We start from the raw sequence: 18800 nt of genomic DNA on the forward strand, positions 1-18800 counted from the left end.
TGGACGATCATTTGTTTAATAGGAAGGCGAAAGGGCCTTCTCTGTACAGTAGAGCAGAGCAGTATCATGTGGTTCAGGCCTGTTATCCCAGCACAGGAGGCTAAAGTTTACTGAGAGTTTACAGCCAGAGCTATATAAGTTCCAAGCTAGTGTGGGCCAAAATGGCATCCTGTCTTGTTTTTAATAAACAAACAGGTAAACCTAGTTTTAAACAGTAAGCTTCAAGAATAATGTTTAGTGGAGCTTTCATCCCTGATTGTAATAATTTTATCCTTATACTGAAGTGGTTAACGTGACCAGAACAGAAAGTAAATCACACAAGATGTTCTGACTGATGTTTGTCATCTGTGAGGATACTTTTGAAAGATAATTCCATTCTTTTGTTAGCCAATTTCTTACTAAAAGGAATAGTTTTCTGTCTTAGCTGACTATTTGTGGTATTGATAATGAACTCAGGACCTGTGCATGTGAGACAGTTAGACCACTATTGAACTATACCCCAGCTCTTTTCCTGTCTCTGTTCATATGTTTATATACAACTGTGTTTGTGTGTGTGTGTGTGTGTGTGTGTGTGTATGTGTGTATTTGGGGGGCATATGGGGTATAGTACAGTGGACTGTAATGTTACATACTTGATTTGATACTCAGTTATCCTTCACTTGGCCATTCGAAGCCGATCAAATTGTCTTGTGTCCTTTAGATACAGCCATGTGAGGCTTTACTACAGTTCTCAACCTTCCTAAAGCTGAGACCCTTTAATACAATTCCTCATGGTATGGTGACCCTCAACCATAAATTTTTTTTTTTTTGCCATTTCATAACTGCTAATTTTGCTACTGTTATGCATCATAATGTAAATATCTGTGGATTTCAATGTTCTGTGAAAGGGTCAATCAACTCCCAACAGGATCATGACCCACAGGTTGAGAACCATTGCTTTAATGGCAGTGTGATCTAGATTGAATTCATACTTTTCTACTGGCCTCCACTACCTTGTCCTTCCTGTGAAATCCCAGCTCTTTCTTGTGAATAGTATTCATCAGGCTGATCTAGTAACCTTATTACTAGAATTTTATTGTGTCTAGGTCCTCTCAGTGGGTAAAGATGGGTAACTTGTACATGTACATTCATATGTATGTGTACACTTCTCTTGTATCTATTCATATCCCTATTAAAAATACTGAGTTCGTGCTGACAGCGCTGATTCTATTCTTCCCTTTTACATACTTGTCTTTGACATTTTTCTGCAATCATCAGAAGAAACCTGCCTTTTATATGGGAATGATTCAGATCATTGAAACATCCGCTAATAATGAACTTGGGAGTTAGTTGTGGCTCTCAAATGAACTAACCTGACAGTGAAAATGTATTGTTTGCAGGGCCATAATCGCATTATTGCCTACAGTAGACCAGTTTACTTCTGTTTATGTTGTGGTCTCATTTGGCTCTTGGATTATGGCAGCAGAAACCTAACTACAAGCAAGTTCAAGTTATATGGCATAACCTTCACCAATCCACTGGTGCTTCTGTCAGCCAGGGATTTGGTTATAGGTGAGTTTCTTGAAAGTATCTCTGATCTCAACAGTAGTTTGTTTACAATTCACTGAGAGAGAAAAGTAATCAGCTTATTCTGCTTCCTGTAGTCCTGTCTGAGAAACAGTCAGAACATCTGAGAATGAAAAGGTCAATGTGGACCACTATAGTAATTCTGTTCTTAAAAAGGATATGGGATAAAGATTTTTTATTGTACATTTTAGGTTCCTGTTATATAAAAAAGTAGTTAAACTGATTTTGTTTCTTCTGTGCTGTAAATTGAATGTGGGGCCTCATGTATACTAGGCAAGTGCTCTTTCACTGAGCTGTTTGTTGCCCAGCCTCTAAAGGTGTTGTTAAAGATATTTTTTAATAATTTTGGAAGAATTTAATATTCAGTCATACAGTAGGCAGTGTTTGGCTTCATTGTGTATGGGCTTTAACTGAACAAGAGGATGGATGCAGTGGTTTTTAATAAACTTTTCTTTCCTTCCATAGTGTTTACACTCTGTTTCCCAATAGTATTTTTCATTGGTCTCCTGCCTCAGGTGAACACGTTTGTAATGTACCTTTGTGAGCAATTGGATATTCATATCTTTGGTGGGAATGGTGAGTAAATTACAGTTTGCTATCACATGGGTCATGAAGTCATAAACAGCATTGCAGTATGTCTCCATTTTTTATTTTAAAATTGAAATTGCCAAAGAAAGATGCTTGTTTAATTAATAATTGAAGGCAGAAAGGCAATGAATTGTAGTTAAGAAAAAAGTGAGGTCTACCATTGTGGCAAAAAGTTCAGGAATTGCAGATTTAATGTATAGGAAGTAACAAATAATTTTCAAAACGAAAGTTGCAGAATAATCTGTGCCCCTCCCTCCATTGATAGGGGATGTTCCAAGCCCTGGTGCACGGGGACCTGTGTGGACTGACTTTCCTGACCTATCCCGGAATCCCTGTGGTAGTGAAATTAGCAAAAGTAATAATGAAGTAAAACAATTTTACAGTTTATCCAGCTCATGTAGCTGAAAGTGTGAGCTTCTCGGGCAGTGGGGAACCTGTCTAAGACAGCAGAATGACCTCAGCACCGTTCTCTGGCCTGAGCATGTTGTACACATAGGTCATGCACCACACATTCACATGCTACAGCCACGTAAAGGTTATTCAGACGCAGCCTTCATCTTCTGTCAATAGAGTTTTCTACTTAATGTTTTTGGACTATATATAGCTGACTATAGCTAATGGAGCCCATGGGAAGGAAAACTGCAGAAATCTGTACTGGGTTGTGCATTTGGCATGTCCATGTACTTAAAGGGGATTGTCAAAGTCAGGATCAAATCAGCTTTTAAGGACTTTTCGGTTTTTAAAGTAAAATATGTAGGGCTGGAGAGATGGCTCAGTGGTCAAGAGCACTGACTGCTCTTCCAGAGGTCCTGAGTTCAATTCCCAGCATCCACATGGTGGCTCACAACCACCTGTAATAGGATCTGATGCCTTCTTCTGGTGTGTCTGAAGACAGCTACAGTGTACTCATATACATTAAATAAATAATTAAAAAATATGTATATGTTCTCTGATAACTTGGAAAAACAAGACTGTGCATGTATTTTATCCTTAATCCACTGTTAATCTGAAGACAGTGACTTGAAGAACTTGGAAGCAGTGCTGTTGGCAGCTGTTGTAGTTAAGATAGTCTGTGTGCTCGTCTTAGCGTTGTGTGGCAAGAAGAGTGTGCAAACAGGAAGTTTTTGACAGGAAAGCACTGACTTTACCGTTCATTTTCTTCATCCTTCTCATTTTCGATCATGTACCTTCCACATAGTCACTGACGTCATCTCTTGATACAGTGTTGATGGCATGGCTAACTCGTCAGTGTTTTTCAGTTTGATGTGCATGGGAGGGTGAGTGTGGTGTGTGCTGTGCACCCTGTGTGCATGGATGCATGCTGAGGCCAGTGGAGCATTTTGGCTGCTGTCCTCTATCTGCCCACCTTGAGTCAGGGTCCCTCGCTGAACCATAAGCTCACACTTTGAGCCAAGTTCACTGGCTAGGAGCTCTCTGAACCTGGCTTCCCTCTGTTGCCGCCCTACAGTACTGGAATTACTGGCATGGCAGTAACGCCCAGCCTTTTCCATGGTCCTCAGGCTTACCGTGCTTTCCCTCCAGCAGGGCTGGCTTAAGTTGTAAATAGAAAGGAAAACTTCTGCATTGCCGTCTGCTATGCTAACCTTTTAAAAAAATGTTTTGAATGTGTGTAATTTAAAACATCTGGGTTTTTTGATCAGCTCAGCTTAGTGAGAAGAAGACCGTGTCAGTAGTTAGGACCTACTGTTGGTTTCATGCACATGGTAAGGGCTCAATGCAGAAGACTTAGAGTATTAGGCTCTGTCATATAAATTACAAGTGTGTAGAGTGTTAGATTTTTGATAATTTCTCTTAAGTCATTCTGTAAAATACATTAAGGAACTCTCTCAGCTATATTTTTTAATAACAGATAAGTACCCCAACTGTCTTGCTCCTTATTACTAGTTATCCTATTAGGTCAGTTGTTGACATTTCTAGTAGTCAGAGTTACCCATTTTTGTGTGAATCAGCAACTGGGAATACCGACTTACTGCTGTGAATAAAGCAAGTTGTTTTCACATAGAAAGATATTGTAAGTAGCTAATTGATGCCTCCATTTCAGGCCTTAGCAAGCTTTGTTTTCTGGTACATTTTATCAATGGAAGATACATTTTTTAAAAGGGTTGTTTTATTTTTAATTATGTGGATGCAGTGTCTAAGGAGGCTGGAGGCACTGGGCCCTGGAGCTGGAGTTAGTGCCGCCTGGTACAGGTGCTGGAACCACACTGCATGAGCAGAATGTGCTCACAGAAGAGCCTCCTCTGCAGCCCCAATGTACAGTTTGAAGCCTATTATAAGTACAAATGGTTTTTCTGCGATTTAAAGCAAGACATGATAACTAGATACTTGTAGGTGACCTGAGAATTTGGAGGCTAAGACAGGAGGATTGCTGAGAGTGGCTGAGCTAAAAGGGAAGCCCTCTCTCAACAAAATATTGGAGCTAGAAGTCTTTGTCATGTCAAGTCTTATGGAAGATGCAGTGGCTGGATTGTTAAAGTCATGTGACCAGATGAGTGCTGTGTGTTCTCTGTGTGTGCATTTGCATGTTATAGGTGTTTCTAAGATCCCTTTTCTTCCTCCTTCACTGTCTAGCCACCACCAGCCTGCTGGCAGCACTGTACAGTTTCCTGTGCAGCATCGTGGCCGTCGCCTTGCTATATGGGTTGTGCTATGGAGCTTTAAGGGTAAGTGACAGACTAGAGTGTGCTCTGTGTCTGTGTGACTGCTGATTCCCTCCTGCTCTCCCTGAAGCACACTATCACTAGTACCCTTCGCCTTCTGATGCTCATTAGTGCTCCTTTCTTACTTTAAACTTTAAAGCAATTTAATGATCAATCATTATTAAAGGAATACACTAGTCTCGTTACTACTGAAAAGCTTATTACAACTGACTCACCTGGGAGAGAAGTAAGCATGGTGCTGCAGAATGAGCAACTAAACGTCTGTTTCTGGTTAATATGTGTAGCTGCTCCCTTTCATGTCAAGATTGGTTTACATTTATAAGAACATGCTTTGTTTGGGGTGTAGCTCAGAGGAAGAATGTTTTCTAGCAAGCCCAAGGCCTGAGGCTTATTCCCCAGCACAGCAAAACAAAACAAGTCCAAGGGCTACAGTTGAAGGTATATGCAGGTAGGATGTTGGTTTGATTGATGGAGATGTCCTCAAGCCATGAGCCCAGTCACTCAAGCTAGATTCCATATTTGGAGACTATCTGAACAAAAGAGAAGACGGCTAGGAACAGGGTCTCTGGCTTGAAGCACTGACTACATCATGGCACCTACTAGACAATATTAGAAGTCCTAAAGTTCAGGAACAAGGAATTTTTAATATGAACACTTCATATTTGTGGGGTCCAGAGGCACATTGTAGAAGTCATATAGAAAGAGATCGTTCGTGCTTGGTCATCAACAGAACTGAGTCATAGAAGAAGGCCGCTACTGTAGGTTGGTAAGAGAAAAGTAACTAAGAATCCAAGAATGGTGGTATTTAAGTGTAGATGAAGTAGGGACCCACAGAGGATAATCAGACACATCAGAGGCTGAGAGGACCTTTAGACCTGCGATCTGATGGACTACCAGACTTGACCAAAGTTTTTTCTTTGGCCTTTTGAGAAAGGAAATTCAAATAACTTAATGTTTGAGAGGAACTAAGAGAATGTGGTTTTTGCTTTCTAGAACACCACTGTGAAGCAGGTGGATGTGATACAGGTTGCCTTCTGATTTTGTTTTCATAAAGATCCGAGAGTTGATTTACATAAGTGAAGCGGGAAGTAAAGTCAGTACCAGTATAAGTTAGCACTGTTAGCCTGGGAAGTGATGGCGTCGGGCAGGAGGAATTATTCCTAATATGAGTAAAATTTTGAGAGCAGAGAGAAGAAAGCTGAAGCTTTCTTAAGACAAAAGAAATTTAGCACCTGATCCCAGGTTTCCAGAGACTAACTTTAACATGAGGTGTGTGCACTTGAGGGGCAGAGGCAGGGTTAGGAGTTCAAACTTAGCTACAGCTACATAGCAAATCTGAGGTCAGCCTGAGCTAAACGAGGCCCTTTCTCAAATGAAGAAAAAAGGGAAAAGGAATCTAAATTCATACTACTGATAGAACTAAAACATTTCACACTCTAAGTTTGCTGTCTCTAAAGTATTGATGAAAGAGGATTGATTATAAGTTAGGTTAATTAAAGGCTATAAGCATCTTTTTCTCTGAATTTCTTCTCATCAGGATTCCTGGGATGGCCAGCACATTCCGGTACTTTTCTCTGTTTTTTGTGGTTTGTTAGTGGCGGTATCGTATCACCTCAGCCGACAGAGCAGCGACCCATCTGTACTCTTGTAAGTGAAATCCGCTCCTGTTGTTGGCCATTTAACTTGGCATTTCTAATAGTCCGGGCAGCTCCTTTTCCAGTGCATGTCAAGTGTTTTGGCCTACTCTGTCTGGGTTAAAAATACATTAACTTTCAGTCATGCATTTGTTAGCTGAAAATGTATGTTGTTACAGATTTCATTTTTACTTTTTTGTTTTGTGTGTGTGATATGTATGTATGGTGTGTGTGTGTGTGTGTGTGGCACATGTGTGTGTGCTGATTTTCAAGCTTCATATGTATTTTCTGCTAAAATACTTTTTTTTTTCAAATAAAGCTCTTTGATACAATCCAAGATTTTTCCAAAAACTGATGAGAAGAACCCAGAAGACCCTCTGTCTGAAGTGAAAGACCCACTGCCAGAGAAGCTTAGCAATTCTGTTGTAAGTGTAGCTTCCTAAACCGTGACGGTACTTATGGCAGATGATTGTATTGTATGATGTGTGCCTTTGAAAGTCTTTAGTAACTAGACAAAATAAGTGTTATTAAATATAGTTCATTTTATTCAATCCAGATTTTAACATCCTAGTTAAGCATCCTTCATCCGAAAATCCAGAATAGTCTTGAGTAGACTCTAATACTGTCTGTGTCCTGACAACATCACCCAGGGGAAAACCGAACACCTGGTCTCCTGATCAGTCACAGTCAAAGCACAGGATCCTTACAGCGCTGCTTACTGTCACCTTCAGACTGTTAGGCACTCATGGAAAATGAATATTACTTTTTTATGTGCACCTCATCTCCTCAAAGTATGTCATGTTATATACGGAAATATTTCCAAACTCCCAAAGATCCAGTCTCACATGCTCCTGGTCCTAAATAGTTTGGAAAAAAGATTGTTAGGCTACATGTGAAAAGTCCTGTCTCACACGAGGTCTCAGTGTAGAAGAGTGTGAAGGGTTCATGTCAAGTAAAGTCATTTCATTGGTCCTAGAAGTGTATGTAGGCCCTGCTCAGCAGACAAGGCTCTGGCCATTGCTACAGCAGTGGTCTCTCTTGAGCCTCACCTCACTTGCCATGCTTTCCTTCACTCGAGAGCAAATCCAGGCCAAAAGTATGAACTGGAAAACCCCAGAAACAAATAACTGTAAGTTTTAAATTGTACAGTACTCTGAGTAGCAGAACGTGAAGCATGCCCATGTTCAGGTTATCTGCTATGCAGACCAACACCATCCACCAATTCCTGATAGCCTCCTCCGTTATCTGTATATATACAGTGAAGTACCGTCTGTAGTTTTAGGTATCCATGGGAATCATAGAACTTAACTACCTATGGGTAAGGGCAGAGTGCTATTTAAACTGTTTAACAAGTTAAATTGTTTTTATTCCTATTGATTTAAAAAAAACAAACCTATGTCATCTGTTTCACTTCTCAAGGACAATATGAAAAGTGTGTGTGGCTGGAGAGACAGCTCAGCAGTTAAGAGCACTACTGCTCTTGCAGAGAACCCGGATTCTGTTCTCAGCACCCACATGACAGCTTGCAATTGCCTGTAACACCAGTTCCAGGAGGTCCAACACCTCCTGGCTTCTGCAGGCACTGCAGACAAGTTGTGGAGAGGCATGTGTACTGACAAGACACTGATATGCATGAATACATATGAGAACATAAAAATGACGCTTCCATTTCAAAGGAAAGAGCAGTCTTCTAACTTACTGTCCTTACGAGAGTATTTATTCCCAGTTCAGAGATCAGTGACCCATAATGTCTCTGTAGTAACTTGGAAAGTGAGTTCTAGTGTTCATACCTGTTTTGTAGGACAAAACACACTTTATTTTCAATTTTATTTTAGATTGGTGGTAGTTGTTGTGCTGTGCATTGAACCCAGGGTCTTAATGATTATAGAGTAAACACTTTGCTATAGAAACTATATTCCCTGTCTGAATGATGGTCTTCTCTGAATGTTAACTGAACATGCTGTCTATTCTCAGTGAACATAACCGTTGACAAATCCTTCAGAAAAGTAGAAGTAGCAAACTACCTCAAGATCAAATTGGAGGAACTTGTCTTCTGGCATTAGCTTCTGTGTTTGTTTGTGTGAAGCGTAGTGGGACGCTGAGTGTGGCCTATATGTCAGCTGACTAACAGGTGACTAGAGAGAGCAAGAAGATCCTGCTTGTCACTGCAGAGTTGGGTAATCGTCCAAAAATTCAAAACCTGAAATGCTCCCAGATCACCATTTAAAAAAAAAAAAAAAAAAAAGCTTGAGTTTTTAGAACATTTCTGTGTCCAGATTTGTAGTTCAGGGATCCTGAGCTGGCTGAGTCCACAGAAGCACTCCAAAGGCTGAGTGAGTTCTAGAATTGGAAACTTTTTTGGTTCTCAGTTCAAATAAGTGATCCTTAACCCTGTGAAAACCACATATATGAAGTTTGCATGCAGTTTTGATGCCTCAGAAGATTGGCTCCTGTCTTTTTTTTGTCAGTTTAAAAAAAAGCAAAATTTACTGACCAATGAGGGGAAAACATCTTCTAGAAGACTTTGTTTACAGCATTAGAAACTAGATAGGTTGTTTGGGTTTCTACCAAAGAAACCCCAAATATGAGAAAATTGAGGAAGAAAATAGATTTATTCTACATAATTATTTTATATGAGAAAAAACCAAAAACTTGCTGAAGTGTATTCGTGCAAAATTATATTTTAAGCTTTACCAATTTAGAACGGGGAGGTATTTTACATAATTGTATGTAAAGAAAAGCATGGTGGCATGTGGGAGGTGGAGGCAGGAGGATTGGGCAGTAACTGTCATCCTAACTACGTGACAGTTGGGGTCAGCCTTAGCTCAGAAGCAAACAGGTATGTATGTCATGGTTTAATGACTGCCCTTTGTCCCTTTGTCCCACAGAGCGAGCGTCTGCAGTCCGACCTGGTAGTGTGTGTGCTCATTGGTGTGCTGTATTTTGCCATCCATGTAAGCACAGTGTTCACAGCACTGCAGGTAAGGAGTCCTCTGGTGTGGGGCGATAGAAAGTAATGTTATCGCATAGGACTTTGTGGGACTGAAACAGTTGGGTCTTTTGTTTTTGGTGTGTGTCTGTTTTTAGTAGTAAGTTTTATTCTTTCACAATGTCATAGGTGTATGTGTTCTTGTCTCTCCCCAACTTCCCTTCATCTCTACCAGCCTTCCCCCAAATATCTTTTCCCTGCTCACTATAAATTTTGTTTAGTGTCCTGTATAATTGAACCAGAGCCAGATTTAGAGCTAATTATGAGAGCCTGGTAGGTTCATCATGGGGTCACAGCTGAATACTGTGCCCCTCTCTTCTAGAATCTGTTGGCTGCCATGGTTTGGTAGTGGTTGGGACCTGTGAGTTCCCCCCACCCCACCCCCCCAGCGCCATCGCTGACTGTTAGAAGAGCCTGGCTTCTGTGGACTCAATGCTAGTATACACTGCGGTCAGGGTCCATGCTGTGGTGGTCAGAGTGTGGTGTCCTGCTCCCCGTCTTCTTGTCCTTCTGCCTCTACATTCTTTCTGCTCTCACTTCTTCAGTGATCCCAGGACCTTCAGAAATATATGAGTGTTTGTTGTTATATTTTATCAAGTTTTCTCTAGGCTGTAAGTCTCTGTGAGTGGCTTGGAAGCTTTTCCTGTTACTGCAGACATCTAAGGTGAATTTTATGTAGTCTTCATTTCTTTTCTTATGGCTGTCTGCAGACTTTAGTTCTTGTCCGTAGTTCTTTCAGAGACTCCCCAAGTGTCTTCTAAATGACATCACTTTTCTGCAGTGCAAGTGATACTAGAGAAAGCCCCTGTCAAAATGGACTCTTGTAGCATCTCTTCAGCAAATGGTGCACTCTTCTTTGTTCTCTCGGTCACGTAGACTGACTGGTACAGCACAGGAAGCAAGTAGACAGAGGCACAGACACTAACAAGTCAGGCATGGGGACCAGAGGTGGCAGTCTGTCCTCTGGCCCTCATGCTTTTTATCCATCCTGTAAGTAAGATGTGCTTTTTCTACGAACATCTCCTGAAGCCTTGCTGGGGTACCGCTGGGGAAGTTGAGTCTTGTCATCCAGGCAGGTTGAGCACCTCTGCCCCTCATGGGCAGTTCCACATGGGAAGCTCTTCTATCTCCTTGCCATGGGAAGCTCTAGTGACTATATTCCGGTGTTTGCATGTGGTGTCACTTCCTTTGGTTTCAAAGATGTCTGAAAATGCTTCTTTCTGCACACCATTTATTCTGTACTCTGTGTCCCTGGTTCCTTTGGGAAGGTATAGCCTGGGGTGTAACGCTGTAGAATGACAGTTTCATTCTTCAGTCTCTGAAAGGTCTCACAAGGTCTTCTTGGTCTTTGTGTTTGATGAGAAGTCTTGTGATTGTCCTGTCTGTATCTCCCTGTGCACCATTTCTTCCTCTATTGCTCTTATTACTAGTAGAGGATAACTTGATTAAAATGTACTTTATGTGGTTTCCTTTTGTAGCTGAGGTTCATTTCTCTGATTTATACTTTATATTAAGTTTGGAGACATTGGGCTATTATTTTATTATTCTAGGGTTTGTTTTGTTTTATCCTGTTCTCACTGCCCCCCCCCCCCCAGTGACTCTAGTCACATGTGTCTTGTGGTTGCTTGATGTTGTTTATTTCGGTTCTTTTCCTCTGACTTGATGTTGGGTCTGTTGTCTATACATCACTAGTCTCTTTTGTACTGTAATCTCTCTTCCACCCCATTCAGAGTCTTTTTCATTTCTAATTTATGATTTTTATCTTTAGAAGTCTGTTGAGGGTTTTTTTTTATATTGTATGTAGTGTTCTGGACATATGGATTTGGCTGCTAATTTTCAGAGCAACTTTATATTCTGATCCTAACATGTATACCACTGTGGGTTGGTTGTGATTGGCTGATTTTTCTGCCTTTACTCTGAGCTGTGATGTCCTAATTCTTTTTGTAGATTTTTTCCTCAGCTCTGTTCAACAGTGTTTTATATTCATAGCCCTTCATCTGATTTTTCACTTTCTTCCATTTTTCTTGCACACTACTCCCTGAGTTTTAGATGGGTGGGAAGTTACTTGTTTAGACTTGAGCCAAAATCTGTACCTTGTTTTCTGCATTTTGGTCAGTCTCTACATTCATGCTGTTCATTGTAAGAGTGGGCTTCCCTGATTCAGACTCTTGTCTAAGGTGTAAGCAGAGGTATTTAGAAGGCTGACTGCTGCTATGTCAGTGTAGTTAACTACAGAAATACCTTCCCTGCATGGGCTTGCTACCTCCCAGACTTGGGCTGTTAGTCAGGCCCACAGTACTAGACATTGGTTCAGCACATCCCCCTGTGGTCCTGAATGCATTCAGAGAGTCCTATGGAAATTTTTAAGTGGATGCCAACAGTGGGAATTTGCCCTTTTAGATATTAAATTTTGTATTTCCCAAAGTACTTGAACATTGCCCCTAGATAGTCTTAATCTCTTAACAGTTTGATCACCTCAGGACTTGGTTTTGGTTAAAGCAGTTTATAAGGTGGAATGGGGCCAAGTTTAGCTAGACCACACTTGTATCTCCTACAAGTTGTGATAGGCACCCTTAGGCCTCTGCTTGGTGGAGATGAACCTTGAGCTTTCCCAGGCTGCCTTGTTAGGGTGGTACTCTCACCGTCCTATGAGAATCCTGCCTGCTTTGTTGTTCCTCCTATGGTTCTTCCTAGTTCCTCATGTGCATGTGCTTCCCATTCTTATGAACACTTGAAGAACTATCTGCAGATCTCAGGGGTCTCCTCTGTAGTTTCCCTTAGGTTCAGTCTTTTCTGATGAAGTCTGGCTGTCCTCCCAGTTCCTAGAGCGCCCTCTCTTGGAGCTGTGAGCAGGGCCAGCACATTTCTACTTGGCTCCTTTTACTTCTGGACATAGGCTTATTTCTGTAAATCTTGCCTAATACAACCACTGGGCCATGTGTTGTATTCAGTTTGGGTTCTTCCTATGGGAGGGTAAGTCACTGTTGCTCCACTTAGCCAGAAGCAAAGGCTCACTTGATGATTTAGTATTGTTAAGTATGTTTGCTTGTTTTTCTTCTTTCCAATTTGAACTTGAATTTCTGAATACATAGAAATGAGATAACAGCCAAAGTTCCTCAGAGTGCAGCTGGACATTCATTCATATCTAAGGGGCCCCAGAGTTTTAGATGTATATGACTCTTGTTGTTACTATTGGAAGAAATGGTGTTGATTCCTCCTTCTATAATTCTAATCATGAAGGAGCCGCCTCTGGCAGCACGGCGTGCAAAGAAGACCCTGTGTTCTTCCATTCTGCTCTTCCCTCCCACTGACCTGTCTCAGTCCTTTCTCTTCACTAGTTCAGACCGTTGCTCAGACAGTCCTGTAGAACATACATTCTTGGACCAGGAAGTAACAGTTCTAGCCACTTTCATTGAATATAGTGTCAGACACCAAAGTAGCTACCAGATTTCAGATATGTGTAAGAGCAGTTAACTAACATTCACTGGCTTATTTGGGCAGGAAAAAAAAACCCTACAAATACAGAAATAAACTGTTTGTTGATTCTAAGATTGACTTTACTGTTCTTCGTTATCAGATGAAAAATGAAACCAAAAAAGTAGGAGCCCCGCGTGAACCCAGCGGGGGCTTCTCGTCTCCCATTCCCTGAACTCTGTCTTTCTTTCAGCCTGCTCTCAAGTACGTGCTGTACGCACTGGTTGGCTGTGTGGGGCTTGTCACCCATTATGTGTTGCCTCAAGTGAGGAAGCAGCTACCGTGGCACTGCTTCTCCCGGCCTCTGCTGAAGACAGCCGAGCACAATCAGTACGAAGTTCGAAGTGAGTATTTTTTTGACGCCCTTGCTCTGTGGCTCACTTTCACATGCCAGCAGGGGAGTTCAGCAGACGGCATTGAGTCACACTTTAGCTCATGTTTCTTGCAGTGGATTTGAAGCTTCTGGTGACGTGTCTCCTGCAGGGCACTGTCTTCTGCTAGAAGAGCTGCGGCTGTGCTCCCAGGCCATCTTCCAAGAGTACATGTGTGCTTCCTGCTCTCTCTCTCACAGACCTGTTGCTGGTGTGTCTGCGTGTGACTTCTGTCTAGCAATCCCCAATCCATTTTGTCCCTAATCAATATCCAGGCAACTCAGTCCCTATCCAGTCCTCCACTTGAAAAGTCTTAGCTTAAGCATAAGGAAGGAAGGAATGCCACAAGAGACACTGTCCTACTTAAGAGCCGTAGTGAAGGTCCTTTCGGTAATTGCTGCTCAGATTTGGGATAAGGAATGTCGTGACTGGAGAGAGGTGAAGACCTGTTCATTCAGCCAGCGTCTTCCTTCCACTATAAACTGTGACCCACTCTTCCTTGTCCATGCTACCCACAAGTGACTGAAAACCATGCTTGCCTCCTTGGGCCTCAGGGAACTCTATGAAGAGGGTGACTTGTCCAGGCATTGAGTATGAGCTGAAGCCTGTAACAGGGTTGACTCTCTGTTCTCACAATGGCCTCCTGGTGAAACTGAAGCAGTGTGGTCCTAGGACTGACCACAGCCTGGACCCTGAAGACACTACTGAATACTAACGAGCAAGGTGTGGGGTGATGCTGTGGAGACCTTTTGCAAAATAAGTGCCCATTTAGTAAGGGAAACTAAATGTTTCTGTAAGGCCTAGGATTGGCTGGCCCTCGGCATCAGAAGGTAGCCCAGAGTGACAGGCTCTGGTTTGCTTTTGTTTTCTATGATGAATCATCCTATCACTTTTATATATAAATAGTATCAAATAGATTTATTTCATTCTTATAATCAACAGTTTTATTGGTTTTTCTGTTCTTTATTTTAATCAATCTAAATTTTTACAGATTTTGAATTGCTGTAACATTTTTGACTTATTGAAAGTACTGAATTGTAGAACTAAACTGGGGTTTGGGTGTTTTTTTGTTTGTTTGTTTTTTCTTTGTACTGATGTTAAAAATGTAAAGACTGCCTAGCATCCTGTCTACTCTTTTTAGGTGGCTGAAGAGCTTGTTGTCTTAAGCACCATATGTCCCTAGTGAATAAAAAGCCTTATACATTGGGTGACTTTAAACTCTGTGTATGTACATCTGTAGCATAGACGTCCCCATTGTGAACCAAGTACTTTCATAGATCTTTCCTATCTAGGACTGAGGCACAGCCCAAGAACCTTTAGTAACTATTTCTATATACAAATACAGAAAATGGGAAAATTTATAGTGAAAAATAAGATCTCAAGAAATGAAACTTTTGCTGGAGATTCGGGTCCATTGTGAACAGTTGACTCCTGTGTTAAAGCCCTGGCCTGACACACAGCTTCACACAACGGCTTATAAAAGTGAAGTTAACTAAGTGTGAGTCAGGTCTAGATCAGAAACTGTGTATGTGCTTGTGTGTGTGTGTGTATGTGTGTGTGATCACATAAAAGTTGGCCATTGAAGTATGGGCTTCTATTTGTTTGTACTCACAGAATTAAGTAAAATTTGAATCCTAAGTTTATCCTTTCTTCTTACCATATGCCTGACTGCTTTAAGCACTGTATGAATTATCATCTTCTGGACTTGTTGCCTCATCAGATGCAGCCACCATGATGTGGTTTGAAAAACTTCATGTGTGGCTTCTTTTTGTGGAGAAGAATATCATCTATCCACTGATTGTCCTCAATGAACTGAGCAGCAGTGCAGAGACAATTGCCAGTCCAAAGAAACTAGATACAGAGTAAGTATACAGTCATCTGCCCCATGTCCTTAGAGTAGAGCAATATAAATAATGCCCTACACACTTGGAGAAACATCTTGGATCATTGGTCAAATACCAGTAAACACTGTTTCTGTCACACGGGGTGAGAAGAGGAGCCGCTCAGGTGAAGATGTCTTTGTCTTCCATTTCTTTGGGCATCACTGTATTTTTATTGTTCTTGACTTTTTAATGTCAACCAGTATTTTATGAGAGGGTGCTTATTAGGTAAAGTGAGTTTGGGTGCCTGCTAGATGGCTCAGCAGATGAAGGTTCCTGATGCCAAGCCTCATGGCCTGAGCTCAGTCCCTGGGACCCACATAATGAAGGAAGAGAACCGACCCCAGCAAGTTGTTTTCTGATCTCCACACGTGATATGGCAAATGTGTGCATGCATACATGTACGTATGCATTTATGCAAAATAAATGAAAAGAGAAATTTTAATAATATAAGTAAAGTTAGTTTTTAATATTAGATGGCAGGTTGGGGAGGTGGCTGTTGTATTCGGTGCACATCAGACCGTATAGGTGGTCATTCGCCTACGTGGTTATCCTCAGTCAGACTCAGTAGTTCTAGTTCTGTGTTAGGGAGTGTCAGTACATGTTTGTCGTGTATTAAATTGAAAAGCAAGGGAACCGGGTTTCAGAACTATAACTTTTAATTTTTTAACATGCTTATTTATATAGAAGATAAAATCCATAGTGTGAACTAATAAAGAATGTTGTCCGCTGGAGAGATGGTTCCAGTGGTTAAGAGCACTGGCTGCTCTTCCAGAGGTTCTGAGTTCAATTCTCAGCAACCACATGGTGGCTCACAGCAGTAATAGAATCTGATGCCCTCTTCTGGTATGTCTGAAAAGAGATACAGTGTACTCACACTCACATACATAAAATAAAAAAGATAAATAAAGAATGTTGTATTAGTGCCTTTCAGGATGTCATATTTTTATCATAGAGATCACTGTTACTGTGTATCTATTACCTAAGACAAAGGCATTATCACTGTGATCTCCTGAGTGCACACATACACACACACACACACACACACACACACACACACACACACACAGCTTCTATACATCAATTCCAGAAGTCTATGTGATCTCTATCGAAAGCTTATCAAGCATGTGCTGACCTTGGGTCTGGTGTTTGCAGTGCAAGCTGATGGGCTTTGCCTGTCTCTGCTACAGGTTGGGTGCTTTGATGATCACCATCGCTGGCCTGAAGCTGCTGCGCTCCTCCTTCAGCAGCCCCACGTACCAGTACATCACTGTCATCTTCACTGTGCTCTTTTTCAAGTTTGACTATAAAGCCTTCTCAGAGACGATGCTGCTGGACCTCTTCTTTATGTCTATCCTGTTCAGCAAGGTAACCCATCACGGCACATCCACCTCTGCAGACACTCCTCACTCGTTGACATGCTTGATAAAGTTTATGCTGGTATTCATTTGACTACTGGCTTCTAAGTAATATCCTCCTCTCTCATCAGTTATTTTGGAGCTTATTAAACCCAGGAAGCAGTGCTTGTCACATGGTTCATAAGAGCCAACCTCAAGTAAAACTTACATGTGGACTGTGTTCACTGGTGGTAGTTGAGATTCAGACAGATGTCTAGTACAAGGAGAAACTGCTGTTCAATAGACAGTGGCCACTGTATTATATTTTCTTCTGGTTCGAGGGAAATGTGTCCTGGGATAAGATACACACATGCATTAGAGACATCTAAAGTTTCTGTTGGAGGACAGCAATCTTGTTGCCTCTAACCTTCCGTTTGCAGGCAGTAGTAGTGATACTGTGATTGGCCAGAAGAGGGCATTGGACTCTCAGAAACACCAGTCCATACGTCCTCGTCTACATTTAATAATAAAGAATCTTTGTATTAAATTGATGCCAATGTTTTGGCAGTTGATAAATCTTGTCTTGCTGTGTGGTGCATCTTACAAGCTGTTTGTCTTCTGTTTGAAGTACCTGCTTAGAGTTTTCCTGACAGCTTTTTTTTCTTCTCACAGCTTTGGGAACTCCTCTATAAACTGCAGTTCGTATACACCTACGTCGCTCCCTGGCAGATCACATGGGGCTCTGCGTTCCATGCCTTTGCACAGCCCTTTGCTGTGCCCCGTATCCTTTACTACAGTGTCTGAGAGTAGCTAGTCCTTGACTAGCACCAGCCTACAGCAGACATGCCAGGGACTGTAACGAGCTGGCAAAGCCTCGCAGACTTGGAGAACTACCTATTCTGACCTAGTTTGTGCAACCCACAGATGAACCAAACACAAGCAGAGATTAAGGATTTTTAATAAGTAATGTTATTTTTAAATTTTATATTTAAAATGACGTTATTGTTATTAAAGTCTAGGAACTTTTAATGCACTTGGAATAAATGAACAGGACATTCTTCACAACAGTCTTAATTAAAATTCCTGGGTGAACGTTCCCATCCTCATGCCTCAGAAGTGCTTTAAAATAACCAAGAAGACTAGTGATTCCAGCTGTGTTCACATAGAGACTTTTGGTATTGGCAATTTTTTAAAAAAAATTATTACATGTGTTATGTATTTCAGTATTTGTGTGTTGTACATGTAAAGGTCAGAAGACAACGGGGATGAGCCAGTTCTCTCTAGCACCTTTACCTGCAGAGCCGTCTCACTTTGCCCCACGTTCTGGGTTTGGCCTCTGTAACGGTAACTCTGAGTGCCTCAGTCCAAGGTTGACAGGCGCCTTTTCCCTTTTTTCTTCCTTTTGTCTGTCGTATTTGTTCCTTAACCGTTCCCACATAGACTCGGCTATGCTCTTTGTTCAGGCAGTAGTGTCGGCCTTCTTTTCCACGCCACTGAACCCCTTCCTGGGTAGTGCCATCTTCATCACCTCGTATGTCAGGCCTGTGAAGTTCTGGGAGAGAGACTACAAGTGAGTGACGGAGAGCACAGAAGCCAGTCTCCGTCGTTTTTACAGGGAAGGACAACCGGCGGCATCGTCATAAAAATATTTTTGGTCATAATTTGTTTAATAAAATACCTGTTTTGCTAAAAATTTACATCTAGTTTTGAAAGTTTAAGATTATAAATAGAGTTGAGGAAATTGATCTTTATTTTCTCAGCTATTTTTGTGATTCTTAAACGTACAATCCTAATTATACTCCTGTCTCTTTTTTATAATGTCATGTCTTGGAGTTAGGCCCCATCAATAACTGTGACTTCATGTCATACAGTGTATATTATAAGGACTGTGGTGTGTTAGAGCATGTATTCCTCAGAAGTGTCATAGAATTGTGTTTCTAGAGCTGAGCTTTTACAGATTCCTTTGCCCTTTCAGGAAAGAAAGTTTCTGGTAACTTCAAGCACGTTCCTCCTTTGTGCCTGAGATTCATTGACTGGCTGTTTAATCGGATGCTTAGAACAGTCTGAGTGAGAGGGCAAACATCAAAGTGCATTAGCATGCTGATCTGGCCGGGCTAACCCTGCACTGCTAAGCAGCGGCACTGCATTCAGGAAAACAGTGACTTTGAAACACTGAGCTAGCTTGAAGCTTGACAGCTCTACGGCCCTTATCTAAAACTATGTGTTTCCAATGCTGGTGAATTGTTGCTACTTTCTTATCCTATTCTTCTGGGCCAACTT

The 18800-nt window shown here is 41.4% G+C and overlaps 1 protein-coding gene across 4 annotated transcripts in view; it reads left to right on the forward strand.

Annotated features, from left to right (window-relative positions):
- PCNX1 (pecanex 1) overlaps positions 1–18800 on the forward strand; it is a 145489-nt gene that overhangs the window by 97202 nt on the left and 29487 nt on the right. For all 4 annotated transcript variants that reach the window (XM_080930318.1, XM_080930320.1, XM_080930319.1 and 1 more), the window contains 11 exons: positions 1380–1551; positions 2032–2142; positions 4747–4838; positions 6373–6482; positions 6789–6894; positions 9358–9450; positions 13126–13276; positions 15024–15165; positions 16374–16551; positions 17193–17301; positions 17961–18090. In XM_080930318.1, the coding sequence (XP_080786444.1) occupies positions 1380–1551; positions 2032–2142; positions 4747–4838; positions 6373–6482; positions 6789–6894; positions 9358–9450; positions 13126–13276; positions 15024–15165; positions 16374–16551; positions 17193–17301; positions 17961–18090 (1394 nt within the window). The remainder of the gene's footprint in view (positions 1–1379; positions 1552–2031; positions 2143–4746; positions 4839–6372; positions 6483–6788; positions 6895–9357; positions 9451–13125; positions 13277–15023; positions 15166–16373; positions 16552–17192; positions 17302–17960; positions 18091–18800) is intronic.

This window comes from Micromys minutus (assembly GCF_963924665.1).
Source record: "Micromys minutus genome assembly, chromosome: 1".
NCBI classification, from domain to species: domain Eukaryota; kingdom Metazoa; phylum Chordata; class Mammalia; order Rodentia; family Muridae; genus Micromys; species Micromys minutus.